A 19,408-nucleotide genomic window follows, 5' to 3' on the forward strand; every position below is an offset into this window, starting at 1 on the left:
TGGAGGGGAGGGAGAGACTAAGATCTGTGAAGGGTGGTTTGGCTGCAATGCTGTCTGAAGGCATGAGAATGAACTCTAAGGCAGCTTCAGCATTGGAATAAGAGTCTGGGCCACACTCAACATCTTTGGAGTTCAACCGCTATCACTACTGTATTTGGCCACAGAAAGGAGGGGCCGTTCCAATCTTCCTTACAATTACCGCTCTAATTATTACATTATACTTTCACAATTTAATCCCTTTATTTGCCTCACTGCCTTTTTGGGGCTAAGTGAGCACCACAGTGTGATGCCTGATGATGTAGCTAGCAGGGTAGCCTCACCAAGTGTTGCGCAGCTGCCAGCTACAAGCACAGCCAGGTGGGCAAGTCCAGAGTGCTAATCTGGACAGTGACATCTCTGTCTTCTGCTCAAAATCCTTGAAACTTGCTCTCTCCAATATGGAGTAAAACTGAGCACATACATCAATGCCAAGAATCACCCTGTGCTTTGCTCTGTTAAGCTTTTGGTAGCATTTCAGCATCCTAAAGAATAATCATGCATAGAATTCCAATTGCTCTATTCTAATTATTGTTCAGTAAGTAACTATTGCAGAGCTATTAATGTCTAACCTGTAAAATGTTTTGAGACATGTATCAGGAAATTTTTTCACATTGTTATTCTATCTTTACAAAACATACCAAAGACTCGAGGGTTTAATCCCCTAAACCCTAAACATTGGTATTTCCTCAAGGCAGGAGACATTTGTTAGAGGAATTCATCTCAATCCACAGCCTTTGGGAACAAAGCTTTAATAAAATGTGCATAAGAGGACACTCCAACCAACCTGCTGTCTGAATCGCAGTAGGTTCTCAGTAAATATTTGTTGAATAAATGGGAGTGGTTTTCACATCGGGAACCTCTTGCTTATATCAGTGCACTCAGTGCTCCTGAATTTATCCCAAAATATTTGCTTATCTTTGTGTAGTTACATGCAGAGCTGTGTAAACTGAGTTAACAAAATCAAATTAATAACAGTTTAAATTTTATATACTTTGTAACCATAAGGGTTACAACACTGTTGAACAATGGCTGGTAAACACCCAAAGATATGAGGTGTGCTTTCATTCTCAAGTTTTGCAGTGGTACCAAATAGACTGAAGAGATTTCTCAAATGCCCAGAGGTGATAAAAAGCCTTGTGCACAGACCACCATTGTTTTTAGCTTACTTGCTTTCCATGTGATTTTCTATTTCATTTTAAACTTAAGTATTCTGAGGTTAATGCCTTCAACTTATAGATGAGGATAAAGAAAATAAAGATCCAGTAAATTAAAGATTTTTGTAAGAAAATATCAGTAAATATAGCAATGTTGAGCCAGAAATTATAAAGATACAGCTATGAAGATATTTAGGACATTCATATATACTGCATACAACTTGGCTTTGTGCTCTTCATTACAACTATGAAAGGCTATGAAAAGATTAGGATTAGGTATCTCATCTACTATGTAAGAGTATGATGTCTTGAGAAATTGTGCTTTGGGTAAACATTTTTTTTTTTTTTTTTTTTTTTTTTTGAGACTGTGTCTAGCTCTGTCACCCCAGGCTGAAGTGCAATCATGGCTCACTGCAACCTGCAATTCCTGGGCTCAAGCAATCCTTCTGCCTCAACCTTTCCAGTAACCAGGACTACAGGCACATGCCACCATGCTCAACTAATTTGTAAATTTTTTACAGAGATAGGATTCTCACTTTGTTGCCCAGATTAATCTTTTAAACTTTTGGCCTTAGGGATCCTCCAGCCTCAGCCTCCCAAAGTGGTGGGATTACAGGCATAAGCCACTGTACCTGACTAAGTAAACATTTTGATTGTGTTCTCATCAGCCACAGATCAAGGAAGTTATGTAACAGACAACAAAAAAGCAAGGGAGAGACAGTACAACCAATTCCACTAGGGATTGTCACTAAAATGCTCAGTGCAACTGATGGAGAAGAGTTGGATTTCCAGATGCTCTTAAAAGGGAAGGTGGGCCGGGCGCAGTGGCTCATGTCTGTAATCCCAGCACTTTGGGAGGCTGAGGCAGGTGGATCACGTGAGGTCAGGAGTTCGAGACCAGTCTGACCAATGAGATGAAACCTTGTCTCGACTAAAAATACAAAATTAGTGGGCCGTGTTGGTGCCTGTCTGTAATCCCAGCTACTTGGGAAGCTGAGGCAAGAGAATCACTTGAACCCAGGAGATGGAGGTTGCAGTGAGTCAAGATCATGCCATTGCACTCTAGCCTAGGCCACAAGAGTAAAAATCCGCCTCAAAAACAAAAAAGAAAAAAAAAGGGGAAGGTGGGAGACTGCTCTATGTACACATAAGCGTTTTCAGAATCATGTTTTGTGGAAATATTTAAAAGGATTAGCACTTAACAAACATTACTTCTTTTGTGCTTTGAAAACTAGTACATCACAAAATTATGAAGGCTCCAAATAAATTGGTTTCAGTTCTGCCCAACAAGGGGCCATTAGATGATGATGGTCTATGGTCAGTGGTAAATCAGCAGTAGCATGGTCTAGAGCAGTGGTTCTAAATTTGAATTACATCAGGATTACACAGAGGGTTGGTAAAATGCAGATTGCTAGACCCACACCCAGAGATTCTGTTTGAGTTAATACAGGATGGGGCCTGGGAACTTGCATTTCTTACATTTTCTCAGATGATGCTGGTACTGCTGGTACAGCCACTGTGCTTTGAGAACTGCTGTCAAATAATACAACACAGTACAGTGCAGTGGTTCTTAACTTTGCCTTTACATTAACCATCACCTAGGAAGCTTTCAAAAATCCCCCTTTCCCTGGCTGTACCCAAGACCAATTAATTCAGAATTTGGGGACATGAGCCCTGGCATCAGCATGTTTTTTTAAGTCTTCCACTGATTCCAATGAGCTGGCAAGTTTGAGAACCACTGATATGTGGGAAGATAGACTTCGTGTCCATAACTGGTTGTTAGGAAGACACATTTCATAAACCACTGAACAGAACCATTGGTGAGCTGTGGATCCTCAAAATATATGTTTTTCCTTCCCCTATTTTCTTCAAAAGTGAATCACAAGAGACCTAAAAACGTGAATTTTTTTTGCCAGAATATATATATATATATCTATAGCTTTTTAATGAACTGAATTCTAGATCTGTAGATCACCAGTTTAAAAGGGCATAAACAAATTTCAGTCCTATTTTTCTACACTATATGGGGGAAATAATGTTATTTATAAATCTGAAATCTATGAAGTTTGGGGTATATATCACTTATATATGTTGGAGGTACGTTCTATCATTCGATGACATTTTGTTGACATAATTTGGAAATTTTTTACATAAATTCATTTAAAAGTTAGAATAAGTATAGCCAACCACAAGGAAAAAATAAAGATGAGTAGGTAATTAAATTGGTCTAGAGCAGTGATTCTTAAAATTGGTCCCTGGACTGGCAGTATCATCAACATTACCTGAAAATTTATTTAAAATATACAATCTCAGGCAGGTCCCCACTCCAGATCTAATGAATCAGAAACTCTGGAGGTAGGACCCAGGAATCTACATTTTAACACGATTTTCAGATGATTTTAATGCACACTCAAGTTTGAAAATCACTGGTCTAAAGTATTTATTTCCATGCATCTGTAAGAAGATCCAAAGGGGTCAAAAACACTGTTAGTCCAATGTGCATTTGTACAGTTGCTCTATAGACCCACATTGCTCTAATAATAACTATGCGCTTATAAACTCTACCCAAAGTTTATTATCCTTGCATCATTAAAGCTTAAGAGTAAGAGGAAAATTAATAGATATGGAGTATATCTGGGGGGATTTTAGTCTATAAATCTTCCACTATCAATTGTAATCTATTTCTATTTTCTACTCGAGAGAGAATTAAAACTATGGTACTTGACTTATGAGAATAAGAATAAGGAAAAACAAAAACTCATCACGTGAGGTTGGAAGTGGGGAGAGTATTCCCAGGTCCGACACTAACCTTGAATTGTCCTCTTGAAGAACGCCTTGCAGGCTTCACATGACGCTACCCCATAGTGGTACCCAGAAGCGATGTCACCACACACTAAACACAGTCTCTTGGGCATCGAGTTGAGCATGTATTCACACTTGGTCTGGGGATCTTCAACGATAGTGCTGGAGCAGTCATCATACAGTTTCCTGACAGGACCACTACCTCCCAGGATAGGAGCAGAAGGGTAGAGAGGTGGCGAGTCAAGTCCGTTCTGATGGCCATTCATGGTTGAACTGTAGCTCCCACTGGCGTCTGATGAGCCACCAGGGCTGTGGTGGTTGACGCTGTCCGTCAGGGAGGCCGGGCTGGAAGGTTCCGTCTTGATGAAGGACGAACAGCTGGAATCAATGTGTCGATCTTTGTTTGACATTCTGCAGAGAAGCCTGAGATTGAGGGAGATACAGAGAGAGAAAGAGGAGAGAGTGTCAAACACAGACACCAAAAGAGGTAGAAACAAAAGAGATGGTGAAAAAATAGAGAAAGGGAAAGGGAAAGGTAAAAGGAGGAAAAAAAACATTCATATGTTTAAAAAATTCATATGTTAAAGACATTGCTCTTTGAGAGTGTTTCCTAAGGGCTAGGGACTACACATCATTCATTCTCTAGTCAATACTTCTTGTTCTACAAGAAGGTAATCAGCATAAGGGCATGACAGGGTTACAACAAGGGGCCCAGACAGGCCATAAACAAAAGCTCTAAAGGGTCCAATTGCTTTCATTTTACCTTTCTCTTGGAGAACCAGTGTCAATATCTAAATCAACTCTAGATTCTAAATTTATCAATGGAAGAGGTGGTGATTTGCAAAGTCTATACCATTTCTAAAATTGTATTTATCCTCACTCTACCTTTCCTTCCTCATTCTGATGCTGCAATCATTTTATTATGAGCGGAATAAAACTTTTATTTTCAAGGCTGAACAGATGATTCTCAGCTCTGTAATTACTGTTTGTCAGCACGCTTCCATAAGCATAACTGTGTCTTTTATTGATCTGACTAAAACACATAGGGAATATATCCTCAATCACTTTGTTTCTTTATTTAAATTGCTCTATTTCATAGCCATTTGGCAATATAGAAAGACATCAAGTATAAAATTAAAGCCAATATTTAAAGATTATTTCCTAGAGCCTGCAAAACTTAGTGACTGATCACTAGCATTCATTAATAAATGCGTGCATGTGTTCATGCACATTCACATATGCCATTATTTAAGAGATGAATCAGTAAAAGCCATTTGAGCCTTCAGTATACCTGTGAGTTCACAAATCTGATATTATATTATCTGATGTTATATTTATATTCAGTAAAGTAGAAATGTATCAAATTTTGTCCTAAAAAATATACTTGTGATGGTCCTTCCCCCACTTCTTTTTGTCATTTAACATTATACCTCCTAAAAGGAAAAATGATGAAGCATGTAATCTGGCACACTGTTTTTCTTATCTGGAAGAAACACTTCATCCCTCTTTCTTTGTTGGTCTCACAAGCGACCGAATTTCTGGAAAGGTAATTAGATGAAAAGATATAATTGGTCCTATTTTCTTTTTATTTAGCCATTGTGCAAAATCTTGTTTAGCAAAATCTCTAAGAAGCTTCCGAGAACTCACTATAGAAAGAAGAGGTGACAGTCAAGAAAGGGACTTAGATAATTGCTTCCCAGTGGAAAGTTGATTTATGGGAATCCCTCTGGGTAATGGTCATTCACTAGAATTTGGGGGACTTGTCACAGGATAACCAAAGGGATGCAGTTATCTCTTTCACTATAAATCTAATGATTTTTGATCATTGCGCAAATTTCATGTTCTCCTCCAGGTACTCCATTGTTCGGTTACTTTAAAATGAAGAAAAATATGGAACTTTTCTGGCAGGAAGTTTCACTTAACTGTTCCAAGAAGGCGGTCTCAGGAGCAAAGCATTGAGGCAAGGTTTGCCTCTTACCAAAGATATTTCACTTTGAGAAATCTTGCACAGCTTTCTAAAGTCAAGCAGTATCAGGATGTGAAGAAAGCAAATAGGAAGGAGAAAGCCACCAAAATATCTTCGTGCTTTCGTCCACCCACTTGTGTTGTCCTTTCCTCAAGAACTAGTGAAAGAAAAAAATATCCCCCTCGCCAGCCTGAACTACGGCGTCCTCTCTCTTCTGCATCTGCTGCCTTGTACCCGTCACTGTTAATGAACGTTGTAATTAATAGATCGCTCTCCTTGTCTCCTTAGCACTCTGGGCTAAGCACTTTCCTCAAGTCAACGTTTGAAAGAAAGCGGGTCGGCACTGACTTACAGCAGCCCTGTGAATTCCTTTTAATTTAGAGCACTTACACCACCACTTCACTTATTACCTTATAATTACTGGACTGCGCGCACATACATTATGATCTTAGACTAGAGTTAGAAGTTATTAGGGTACTAAACCATGCTTGCTCCCCTTTCCTCTCTCCAGCACTGAATTTCTCACAGCTATGACAATTAACTATTTCACCATCTGCCTACAAGGCACCATTTCTTTATTTAATTTTTTTTTTTTTCATCCAGAGGAGAGTTGCTTGGGGCTGCTTGATCTTCAGGCCCTGTTTTTAAAAATTCTTTTTTCTTCTCTCTCTTTTCCTGTATCTTCCATGGTCACTTCCACCCCAGTTTTCTTTTATTCAGGCTCTTCTTCATGGACTTGTAAAATTTGCAGAACTTTTGATTTAAAGAACAAGGCCAGAAATTGCCCTCCCATTTACGGATCAGTTATTTGCTAAACCATCAAATATTTATGTGTCAAATGCATGTTGTTAAAGGCCCTGAAAAATAAGGACTCTCCAGCAAGTTGTCGCATCCAAAATCTCACACCATAACTTGGCAATAGGCTGGATAAAACAAGGAAATTCAGGAGGCACGAGCTGCCAGAGAGGTCCTTGAAACAGAAGAAATATCTTCTCCTAAACAAGGTCTGGCCACTGGAGCCATAAATGAAAGTGAACCCACTGGGTTTGTGCTGCAGGTTGTGCATGTTTTTGCCCTGCCACGAAGTGTTTCCTTAATTAATATCTTTTGCCCCGTGGAAATAATAAAAGTCAGAATTGCCATTTATCAAGTGCCTATTATGTGCCAGGCACTGAGCTGAGCACTTTACAAATATTACCCCTCATTGAATCCCCAAGATAACTTTGTAAGGGAGATATTTCTCTTTAGGAAACCGAGCCTCAGACCTTTCAAAATTTGCTGAGGGTCGTACAGCTAGGAAGCAGTGCAGCCTGAATCTGAACTCAGGCCTGACTCCAAGGTCCAGAGCAGAGATGTCTCGAGGACAACAGAGTTTTTCATGGTGTTTATTTACTCAATTTTAATAAATAAGCAAGCAAGCAAGTTAGAGGTGGCACGCAGAGATCTACTGGTTTTATTTCTCAGCAATTACATCCACAGCCCATGTATAAGTGGAAAAGGGCTGAAGGAGCCACTGCGCTGGCTGCAGGTCTGTCCTACTGCATCACCCACCCAGGGTTTGCAGTGATGCCTAAACAGAATCCCTGAAAGAACACAGCTGTCTCCTAATTACTACTTAGCGCATTACACTGAACACTTCCTAGACACTATTATATTATAACCTAAAACTACAGCGAGTCTTAATTCTCTGCCTCTCTGTCTCTGAAATTCTACAGCTCTATTATTCAAGCCTGAAATATTCACAACTATCTATAAATTCAATTGTCAGCTGGTGGGTTTTATTCTAGACTTCACTTCAATCTAAAATTAGAGGCACTAAAATTCACATTAACTCTAAGAGGAATGTAGTGAATAGGACTTTATTTCAAAAGAACACCTTTTTGTCAGAAAGAGCCATTTTCAAAATGATGGCTTTATCTGTAGCCAAAGAGAATAAGCCCAATTCCACATTGTGCTGTTAATGCAGAAATTTTAAGTCACATTGGATTAATAAAAATCTAAATTTAGTTAAGAATTATGAATAGAAATAACATGTGTCGAAATATGTGGGAAATATTTATTTTAAAGCCTTAGTATGGTTACTATCATTATTTTAAGAGAAATGGTGAGATGAACAGGGAGTAGGACCAGGTAGCTCCCTTCCCAAAACCTCTGAATGAACCCCCTGAGAGTAAACTGGAGGGGGAAATAACAATGTCAAGAATAACCTTTAGTTTCTATACGAGACACTAGGTTTGAGGAATTTAACAGCCTACCTGAAATTTCAGGGCTTTAAAAAGCATTTCAACACAGTTTGAGATACAGCATCAAATAATTCTGATGATCATACTTCAACCTAAGAAGTCGTTTCCTAGCCCTGCTTAGGGCCAGCAAGGGTAAAAATTATCTTTGGTGTTAGATACTAACAATCGGCCAAACAAAATGTCTTAGTTGTTTGACTATTTAAAGATGTAGTTTTTGAAAGTTCATTAATGGTGCGTATATGTGTGTACACAGAGTGAGGGAAAGAAAGAATAAGAATCAATTAAAGTTGCTGCTGTAGGGGAAAAAAGGATAATCTGTAAGTTAATGTTCAATTTATATTGTAATTATTTTTGGATTAATAATTGTTTTCGGAGATTCTACCTACATCCAGGTAAATGTGTGATCGTGAATGAACTGTCAGGAGTTTGAATCTCCACATGCACGTGCTGATGTTCAAAGGGCTCTACATTTCAATGGAAGTTCTGAAGCTCAGCCAGTACTTTCATTTGTTAAACACTGGCATAACAATAATGTTCCATAGGGTTATGCATTATTAACCCTTTCACCGAAATACAAGTTCTTAACAAGCAGCTGTATTTCATCATATGAATTTTACACAGATCTTGAATTCATTTGCTACTGTATTTCCCCCCTAAAACAAATGGAGAAATAAATGGGAAAATGGCTGCATAAAATTCTCCTAAGGAATGTGTGTACAGATCATCTTAGATCTTCTCGTTTGTTATACTAAGGCAAGATCTTCTGCCACTTTTACTATACCAATAATAAACCCTTTGGTAGGCTAAAGAAATGTCAACTAAAGAAGTCAACATATTTGCTTTTCTTCTTTGTCATCCTTAAGGGCCTGGAAAGGTAATCATCATCATTATAAATTCCAAATGCTTTAAAAATTTATTTCCAATATTTTTGTATAAGGACACAATGCAGCAAACCTCCAAGTTTACATACAAATACAGAGATAAGAAGAGTCCCCAGCTCCTCTGTGTGATTCATCGGAATCACAGAATTTCAGGGACGGAAAAGAAGGTTATCAAAATCACTACTGATTCAAAACAAAAATGAATCTATGGTGATTGGTTGATTTTCTACGTTCTGAAATTACCAGATTAAATATTTAAGTATTTGTGTTTAAAAAAATAAAAAGCTCTTAATAGCCTATAGTGTGTATTTGTGTGTGTGTGTGTGTGTGTGTTTTATGCTTTCAGAAGAAAACCTCTAGACTAATGCTGTAGCTCCCAGAGGTACAGGCTTCAGAGCCCATGACCCCAGCAGCTCCCATGGCAGCCTGAGTTACAACTTCAAGCACGCTACTTTACAATGAGCTTTTTTCCCCCTGCTTCAACTAATTGCACTCTCGTAAAGTGGCAAAATGTGAATCACTTAGTAACAAAATGGGCACCAGCTGCTATTGTCAGAGAATGGTGATGCTGAAGAAAGGGAAAGCAACCGAATGAAGTGTCATGTCAGAAATCAACGGTGCAACGTGTGATTTGAGAAAACATGACTACTTTACAGAGACAGGGTGTCATTATGGCATCACAGTAATACGATGCTTTGACAACTGCTGGGTCTAACATATCATCATTGCATTAAGGTACACTGGCTTAGTTGGGAAAAGAAGAGAAAGGATTTTTTCTTTTAATAGGAAATATCTTAAGGTCTGCCTGGTTAACCTAACGGAAGGAGATCATTAATTGTAAAGGAAGAATTGTGAATCCTGGTCCACACGCTCAGAAAGATAAAAACACATGGGCAACTTATGCACACATGCTTCTGTACAATTTTAAGGCCTGCTTTAACAAGCATTGAGCCCTATCTAATAGAATGGATTTCTGTATATCAGGATCACAATGACTTAGATTTAGTAATGCTGCTTCTTGATTCTTTGAACAAATAACTTGTGCATTTAGTCCAAAAGACTCTCTCTAGCTTACTCCATGAAGAACAAGAATAATAAAACAGCTGCCCTCAAAGCTGGTGCCTGAGTTGCTGACAAGAGATAGAGCTATGTAATGTGGAGACATGGAGCCAGCCCCCTAAAAAGAAAAATCAGAGCTGAAAGCTCTCCCAACTCTGTAAAAAGCTCTCTGCTGCAAGCAAAAAGGAAATTCAGTACAAGTAACCAAGACCTTCAACTCATTTCTGGCTGATCATTGAAATAAAAGTGTCCCATGCATTATAATTTCATACCTACTGACCAAACTCTTAACAGCAGGACCTCACCGAAACCCTATCTGCTTTTAGGGTTGTAGAGTTCAATGGTCCTTTCTTATTTAATTTTTTTCTAATATTAGGTTGGTCAACTATCCTGGTTTTAGCAGTAAAATCCCATGTCCTGGATACCCCTAAATCCCAAGTAAACCAAGGTGGTTTGTCACTCAATCTGGCATATAAAGATACCGATAGAATCCTATGTCTTCACTCCTGCAAAATCTAAGGGATTTGGAAATGGAGACAATTCATTCCTTGCAATGGAAGTCCAGAAAAATGGCAAGAGAAATGCACTAATAAGATCGACTAAACTAATGGGGACTAGGGGCATTGTAAGTATGTATGTGGTGTAAGTGTCTGTGGACACAGCAGCATCCCATTTTACTATGCTGTGCAAGCTGGAAGTGACTGCTGATTTCCTTAAGCCATCCAGACTATTTTAGATGTAGGAAATTGCGGTTGCTTCAATTTGTATTGCCAGGTGATTTTTTATGCTTCCTGGTTGATAAACTTTATTAATGGGAAAAGAAATGGTCCTGTGATATCACAATGTGTTGCACATTATGATTGTTGACAGTTTCTGTGTTTAAGGATTCGATCTGATGCAGAGGCGCTTAGTAGTGCAATTTATCCTTAGCTTGTTTTCTTGGACCTATTTCAATCTGGGGGTGAGCATCTCTTGTTTATGGCTCTAAATACAGTAAGTGAGCTACTGACAAATCAATAAAACTGTTAAATGCATAATAATGCCGAGTAATTGCATACATGATGTTTTGCATAATTAACTGTCTGAGCTTTTCTTTAATATAATGGGCACTCATGTAATATAGAGCAGTTATAAGTCTATAAAATATACACAGTTTATATGAACCATGATTCTGCTTAAAACTCTGGCTAATCATCTACATCGGCTTTGAAGGGAGAGCTCTCCTCCACTGCCAAGTCCAAATCAATTCTTATGACATTACTTTATAACTAACATGATATTTAACTGATGATGGCTATTAGCTATTATACAGATTGCATTCAAAAACTGTAACAGTAGGGGGGAAATACCATTTAGTTTAAACAAACTTCTGCCATGTAATCAATATTATTGAGGCAAATTAAGTGTTTTAACAAGTGTGTATATTTGCCCTAATGCAGCTTAATTAACTATATCCTCACAACTGCTCAACTACATGACGCCAATGGATCCAAAGAGAGAATCTCGAAAACCTCCTAGACAGAAACAAAGATGCACAGCAGATGGAAAAACAAGCATTTTGTCTCCGATCCCTGAAAATATTTCTTACTTCACACAAGTTACTCTTCTGTGAACCAAAAGCCTAAAGACAGCAGGGCTTTCGAACAGTGTGCTACAGTCAACCATTTGGGCAGTAGATGTCCCAGTATCGACCAGGTCACTATGCCCAGGGTATAGTCTAATAGCTCTAGGCAATGGGTGGAGACCACTACTAAAACGAAAGGTTTCTATGAGATAAAAAAAAAAAAAAAAAAAAAGTACCCAAGATAAATCATTAAAATGAAGCTTACAATATATGCTGAATGTAACATTTATTCGGTGTTAGAGATTTACTATGCCATGAGCAGACCTCCTCTGCAGTAAGCTTTCTAGGGGAAAGCAATAGTCTCCTACTTCTACAAATCTCTGGTCTTTCAAACAGAAATATGGATCAATAAAGTTTGCTTGTGTTCAGACAATTCTGTTTTCAAGCACTCAAGGAGCTCACCGAAGAGAACTCGACACAACAGAAGGGGACTGACAGCTAAATGAAGACCTTCCCACAGCACCGCGCTAGAGAAGAAATAAACAGACATTCAACTCATAGAAAGTCTATGCACTGATCTTTACAAATTACAATTGAATATAGATGCTTTACTCACAGACACTCCAGTGATGGAGTTCACAAATCAAATCGAGGTCAATGAAAGCTCAGGCTTCCTGAATGTCCCTTTCCTATTCTCTGCTATACTGAAACAGGAAATGCAAATGCTATCAGAAGTTGATATAAGGATATGGAGATCATAGTATTGATGTCATTCTTTACTCATTAAGAAAATGTTTTGCAAAAGCAATTACAGTGACCAATAAACCAGCTGCCTCCACAGACATAGGTCAGTTCACCAAGAGTGGAACTGTAAAAGGTACTCTGCAACTGAGTGAATCACAGTGTTGAGCAAATCTAAATGCTAGGAAATCATTGTTGAAATAAAGGTTGCTTCAAGCACATATGAAAATTTCTGTGTTAGATGGAGATTTGCAGTACAATCAGAGATAATAAACTCCATCTGTTGGTAGCAGTTAAACTACATTTATATTTTTACCTTAATAGCTTAGTCTGCAGTAGTTAACATCTGGATGTAAATGCAGCTGGTCTTGGGCGATCTATAGCAGAGTTGACATTATATTGTTGGTATCAGGTGTTGTCCAGCTGAAGTAGAAGAGTAGTGGGGAGGCAGGGAGGAGGGGAACTCAGCTAATTATTAATCCTAAAAATTCCTCCTCTATCCTCTTTTTAAATAAACATTTCATTGAGCTAGTTACTTGAAGAGAAAGTAAAGCTAAAACACACAAGCCACTATTTGCAGGCAAGGGAAAATAACATATATCTGCACATATATTTAATTCAAGCCATGGAAATGACTAAGGATTTATTTTGTAGCATGACAGGTTTTTTTTTTTTTTTAAAGGATTATTCAGCAGCAAGATAGCATTCAGTGAAGCCAGTAGAAGCCACTGAAAAGCCAAGAGTTCAAATCAGGATCTGCTTGTTATTTGTCACATTCAAAAGTCCAAATACAAACATGCAGAGAAAAATGTCTAAATATAATTTGCCATTCTAAAAAATCAGCTGAAAAAAAAGGGACTATACCAGAGTCTCTGCTGCTTGCTTTTCTTCTCCTCTCCTTTCCCAGGGAGCCCTGACTTCCTGCAGTATTTGACAGAGCACTAGACATGGGTTCTAGCTCTGGATCCAGGCACTGTGTAACTGGAGCCAAGTCATTGTACCACACTGACTCTCAGTTTTCTCATTTATAAAATGAGAGTATTTGCCTACATGCTTCTTAAAGAACTCCGGCCATTTTTAAAAAGCATATATTCTACTCAAATAAAAAACACACTGCCTTGTGAGTCTGATTAGACTTTGAGAGCAAGGACTATTGCACCAAGGAGTACTCTTCAAACTCCCAAATTTCCATTTCCTTTGCTGCCACTGCACTGAGTCACCATTCAGGGGCATGCCAGGGCCCGTGTGTGTGTGTGTGTGTGTGTGTGTGTGTGTGTGTTGTGTATATGTCTGTGTGTGTGTAGCAGGAGAATAAGTAATTAAACAACTTGCTACATAACAAGGAAACTGCAGCAACCACATTCACTGAACACTCACTCCCAGTGGGCTACAAAAAGACAAACAGAAACGTTATCATTTTAGGGGAGCTGGGGAATGGGACTCTTGGTTTTTTCCTAGAAATGGTTCTCTTTTTGCTCATTACGTTTTTGGTGGGAGGTGTTGGCGGAAGGGCACTTCCCTGCAATCAGTGTCTAAGTGAATGTTTGTCCCAGTGTGTGACACCACGCTGTCAGCAAGCAGCGGGGAGCTGTTGAGTTGTTACTACATTTGATTTGACTGCCAGTAGGAAGCTTCATTTCTACCAACTGTAGTTGCTTGCTCAAAGAATCTTCTCTTCATTTTTGGAGTGATTTTTTCCCTCTCTTCTATTTCCTGTTCCTTGATATGTTGGAAGCCCAAATGCCATGTGGATTTGTCAGAGGCAACCTTAGTACTTGGCCCCTAAGCTTGTCAGATCTGAGAATCTGGATGCAAGGGATCCATGCAGTTTGTTCAGTGTTCCTGGTCTCTCATGTAGCGTCTCCTACATCTGAAGATTGCATTTTAATTCGGAATCCCTAGACCACCCCAAGGTCAACACAGGCATGAAGTGGTTCTGCCACACTGTGGCCATGTCTTTTTACATGGTGGGATTTATTTTAGCCAACAGAACAGATATTTCTGCAGCCCTTACTAGGTGAAAATAAGTGTTGTCATTCACCTTTTTGTGAAATTTTGTTGAAATCAGTGCTAGTTTTGGTGATTGCTTCTGGCACTTTAAAAATTTTTTCTGATTTGGTAACTTTACTACATCATCTGAAAGTCTTTCTCCCTAAAAAAAAATAACTTTGGTAATTAGGAGTCTCAAATAGTGCCTCTGACAACAACTTTTGATAATGAAAAGGATCTTTGGGAAAAAAACGAAAGAATATACGTGAGTGAAAAGGGTGAGAAAAAAAGAAAAAATAATCCCTGAGAGATATAACGAAAATTCAGGCTGAATGAAAAAGTAATTAACACTAAAGAGCTAAAACTGTAATTAAGAAAAAATTTCATTAAGAGGAAGCAGGCAAGCCTGCTTTTCTAAATATGACAAGGTGCTGTGTAAAAATAAAATAGAAGCAGGTTTCGGTGAGTGGAGCGGGAAAGCCATGTCTTTAACCAGATCAAATTCTCGAAATTGGCTGTCAAGACAGGATTGTTGTGATTTATACCCGTCTATCAAGTGCACGAACGAGAGACAGAGAGAACAGAGGCAAGCTGCTGTCGCTTCCATTCGCAAAGAACCTTTAATTTCCACAGCACCATCTGTTACCAAATCTAATTCACATTCCCCCTTAATCTGGTTTAGTTCCATAATACTAATTCTTCCCCAACCTTTATGAACACAAACCACACAAAAACAAAACAAAAATAAAACTACAAAAAACAAGGCTTTGGTTCTCAGTGAGTGAGAAATTGAATATTACAGAGTTAAGATGTTAAGGCTCTGGTGACGTATGTGAAGCAGGCTCTCTTCCATTAAAATGTATTCCTGGTAAGGGGATTTGTTTTCAGCCAATGAAGAGATATGAAATTGTTCATATTTGGGGTAAAAAAAAAAAAAAAGATATAAAAGTAGGCCGGGGACATGAAAGCAGAGGTTGTCATAAAATACAATTGTTGTCAAGTTTAGTCACTTTCAGAACTGGCTGTAAAATCACTTTGTCATCGCTTTCATATAGAGAAAAGCTGAAATTGTATTTTAGGTAAGGAAACTCAAGAGAGTGGTGTATATATTCAGAAAGAGTGGAGAAGGGTTGGGGAAAAAACCTAGGAGAAATAGAAATGGAAAACAATTACATATATCGTAAAACACAGAGATGCATATGGGTAAACACACATTAACTTCCCTCAATCTAAGATTCTATTAGCACATCCTTTTGATTCACCATTGCTTCTACTCTTAGCCAATATAATAACTGGCATTCGCAATAATGAGTCTGCAGAGCTATAAAATTAGAAAGTGCTTTCTGTATCAGAGAAAGATTAAACTATGCTCAGTAAAGATTTAGTGTTAAATGTATTTTATTGCTTTCCAAGTCTGTGGAAATTTGTTATCTCTAAAGGCAATAGTACATAAAGATCCACAAGCATCCATCACAAAATGCAAAAAAGGTACCATGTGAATACTGGGGTGAGTTTTGATTACACATTTAGTCAACAGGCTCACTACCTAAGTTTTCTATAACCATTACAGTAATTACCATTTTGTTCTCTTACCCAGTATTATAGAACACTAGCTAGGTTACATAATATTATTCCCTCACTTTCAGAAATAATTGGAGAGACTATGATATAAAATTTATATTTATCACAGGTCTGATTATCACCCATAAATATATTTTTATAGAGAAGACTTTAACATGTAAAGTCCATGGCTGGACTTTGTAGTCTCTTAACACATTTTTTAAAAATCCAAAATGTTGGGATTTTTGGGGTTTTTAAAAATTAGGATTTCAACTATCAGATGTAATAGAAGCCTGATTTTTAAGAGATATGGGAGATCATGAAAGAAGATAAACTGTTTTATAACACTGAAACAAACAAAAAACTTGAGACCTGAATAAATATGCCTACACACACAAACATATTATCTTTACAGTCCCTATAAAAACATCAATGGTTGTCATAAACAAATGTAACTGATTAAAGATTATACAGATGAAAAAATATAAGGCAACTCTCTTAAGATTTTCATTATTCAATAAGGAATATGCTAATTCTGATATCCCTAAATTATAACATGTATTCCATAATTTTTAGAATTTCTATTTCAGTTCCAAATTAAAGAAAATTTTCAGTTCTTCACACACATAAGAGAAGCTAAAATTCATAAGACTGACAACAATGAATGCTGAGGAAGATACGCAGCAACTGAAAATCACATATGTTGCTGGGAGGGTATAAAATGGCACAGCCTCATCAGAAAAAAAAAATGTTTGGAAGTTTCTAATAAAGTTAAATGGACACCATAGCACAGCATTTCCACTCCTAGATATTTACTACAAGTGAAAACATATCTCCACAAAAAGAACTGCTTAGGAATGTGTATCACAGCTTTATTTATAATATTAGCTCTAAGCTGAAAACAAATCAAATGTCCATCACTGATGAACAAATAAAAAAATTATGAAATATATACCTGTGTGTATATGTGTGTGTGTGTGTGTTTGCATGTGTGTGTGCACTCAAAGGAATCCTAGTCAAAGATAAAAAGAAATGAACTGTGATAAATGCAATCACATTGCTAGATCTTAGAAACATCCTGGCCAAGTAAAACAAGCTAGATGCAAAAGAATACATACTCTAAAATTCTGTGATGTTGCAGAACAAGGAAAACTAATCATCATCATAGAAATCACAGTGGTTTTTCTGGAGCAAGGAGTGGGGATTGCCTAGAGAGGAACATAGGGAAGCTGGGGGTTTTATGAATTATATGGGTCATATTTGTCAAACCTCATCTAACTGCACAGAAAATATGTCTGGTTGTAAATTGTATCTAAAAGGTAATCTAAACAAAATTTTAAACCATGGGTTAAACATAATAGCAATGCATTACCAGAAGTTTTCCTTGATTCCTATGCTCTGTACCAGATCATAAATAACCGGATCTAGAATATTCTTTTATCAGTGCCTACTTCCACCTCTCATTTACACGCAATGGACTAGGGAAGTGAGAGGACTTATTGAAGGACTCCCAGAATTACAGGCAAAACCCAATTCAAACTCCAGATTTCCATCTCTTAGGCCAGCTCTTTTCTTAACTAAGGCCTGCGGTGAAAAATATTTCACTGACTTGAATGATAAAATGTTTTTCATATTCTGTTTTTAAAAACTTATAAAATCCTTGCAACTGTAAACATAACATAAATGCATTCATGTGTATATTTTGGAAGAAAAGAAAGCTAACCTGCCTTCATTCGCCATTTTCTTCCCTCAAAATATGTCCAATAATAAAATGGCTTTAGGAAATTTGCAATGTGTGGGTAGTCATAATGTGCAGTGTAAGTCAGTCAAGGTAGGCTTAAACATTTTCTTTGTTTGGTTTGGTTTGGCTTTTGTAATAAGGAAGTAGATGCTATAGAATATAGAATAAAGAAAAATGTAGAATTTAGGAAGTAGAAATAAGAAAAAGAGGATAGTCATTTGATTTTTTAAAATACGGTTAAGCTAAAAGTATATATACACAAAGTAGAACGTATTAGGGAGAAAAATACCACATATAAAACCTGAGTAGGTAAAATGATACATTTCAAAAGAAATATATAATTTCTAAGAGGCTACCAGGTAAGAAAACTTGCATAGCAACTGGAATAAATTGAAAAATTATTTCATCACCAATTTGCCAAATGCTTCTGATGTAGTAACACCTAAGTAACACTTTCCTTAGCAGGAAAGGAAATAGATCATAGGGCTCATTTCTTGCCTTTAACTTTCACACACACAAAGGTTATAGCATTTAGTATTAAGGAGAAACAACATAATTATACAGCTAATTCATGTTTTCCTGAAAAGGGGTTTCTGTAGAATAATAAAACTGCGTGTATCCCTGAAGACAAATCTGGCCAAGTTCACCATCCATCCCTTTCAATGGCTCCACACATGCTACAGGATACCAGGTCTCTTAATCCGAGTGTCCAGACCCGGCCTTCCCTGAGCTGACCCGGCCTTTCCCTTCAACCTCAGCCTTGTATCTTAAACCATCATGCATCGTGTAACAACATGTCAGACAACAACAGGTCACAAATACGACACTGGTCCTGTAAAATTATAATGGAGCTGAAAAATTCCTATCACCTAGTGACGTCATAGTGCAATGTATTACTCACATGTTTTTGATGATGCTGGTGTAAACAAACACATTGCACTGCCAGTCATATAAAAGTATAGCACATTCAATTATGTACAACATGTTGTACTGATAATGATAATAGATGACTACATTACTGGTTTATGTATTTAGTATACTTTTTAATCATTATTTTAGAGTGTACTCCTTCTACTTACTAAAAAAAAAAAAAACAAAGTTACTTGTAAAACAGCCTCAGGCAGGTCCTTCAGGAGGTATTTCAGGAGAAGGCATTGTTGTCATAGGAGATGACAGCTTCATGCATGCTACTGCCCTGAAGACCTTCCAGTGGGACTTGATGTGGAGGTGGAAAGCAGTAATATGGATACTCCTGACCCTGTGTAGGCCTAGGCAAGTGAGTGTGTGTGTCTATATTTTAACAAAAGAGTTTAACAAGTAAAAAAAAAATCTAAAAAACAGAAAAAACCTTATAGAGTAAGAATATAAAGAAAAAAATGTACAGCTGTACAGCATGTTTGTGTTCAAAGCTAAGTATTATGATGAAAAGAGACAAAAAGTTGTTTAACATTTTAGCAGTTTATATAAAGTTAAAAAGTTACAGTAAGTTATGGCTAATTTATTATTGAACAAAGGAAATTTTAAAATAAATGTACTTTCACTAAGTGTAGAGTATTTATAAAGTCTACAGTAGGATACAGTAATGTCCCAGGCCTTCACATTCACTCACCATTTACTCGCTGACTCACCCAGGGCAATTTCTAGCCCTGTAAGTTCCAGTCATGCTCAG

General features: G+C 37.5%; 1 protein-coding gene across 49 annotated transcripts in view; it reads right to left on the bottom strand.

Moving 5' to 3' along the window:
- Positions 1-19,408, bottom strand: part of ESRRG (estrogen related receptor gamma) — a 649,428-nt gene that overhangs the window by 173,738 nt on the left and 456,282 nt on the right. For 47 of the 49 annotated variants that reach the window (XM_074036547.1, XM_065541796.2, XM_045368468.3 and 44 more), the window contains one exon: positions 4,003-4,418. In XM_074036547.1, coding sequence (XP_073892648.1) covers positions 4,003-4,405 — 403 coding nt within the window. In that variant the 5' untranslated portion in view covers positions 4,406-4,418. Of the gene's footprint in view, positions 1-4,002; positions 4,419-12,765; positions 12,822-19,408 lie in introns of those variants that run through there. The other 2 variants (XM_074036554.1, XM_074036529.1) reach the window with 2 other exon arrangements.

This window comes from Macaca fascicularis, chromosome 1, assembly GCF_037993035.2.
Source record: "Macaca fascicularis isolate 582-1 chromosome 1, T2T-MFA8v1.1".
Taxonomy (NCBI): domain Eukaryota; kingdom Metazoa; phylum Chordata; class Mammalia; order Primates; family Cercopithecidae; genus Macaca; species Macaca fascicularis.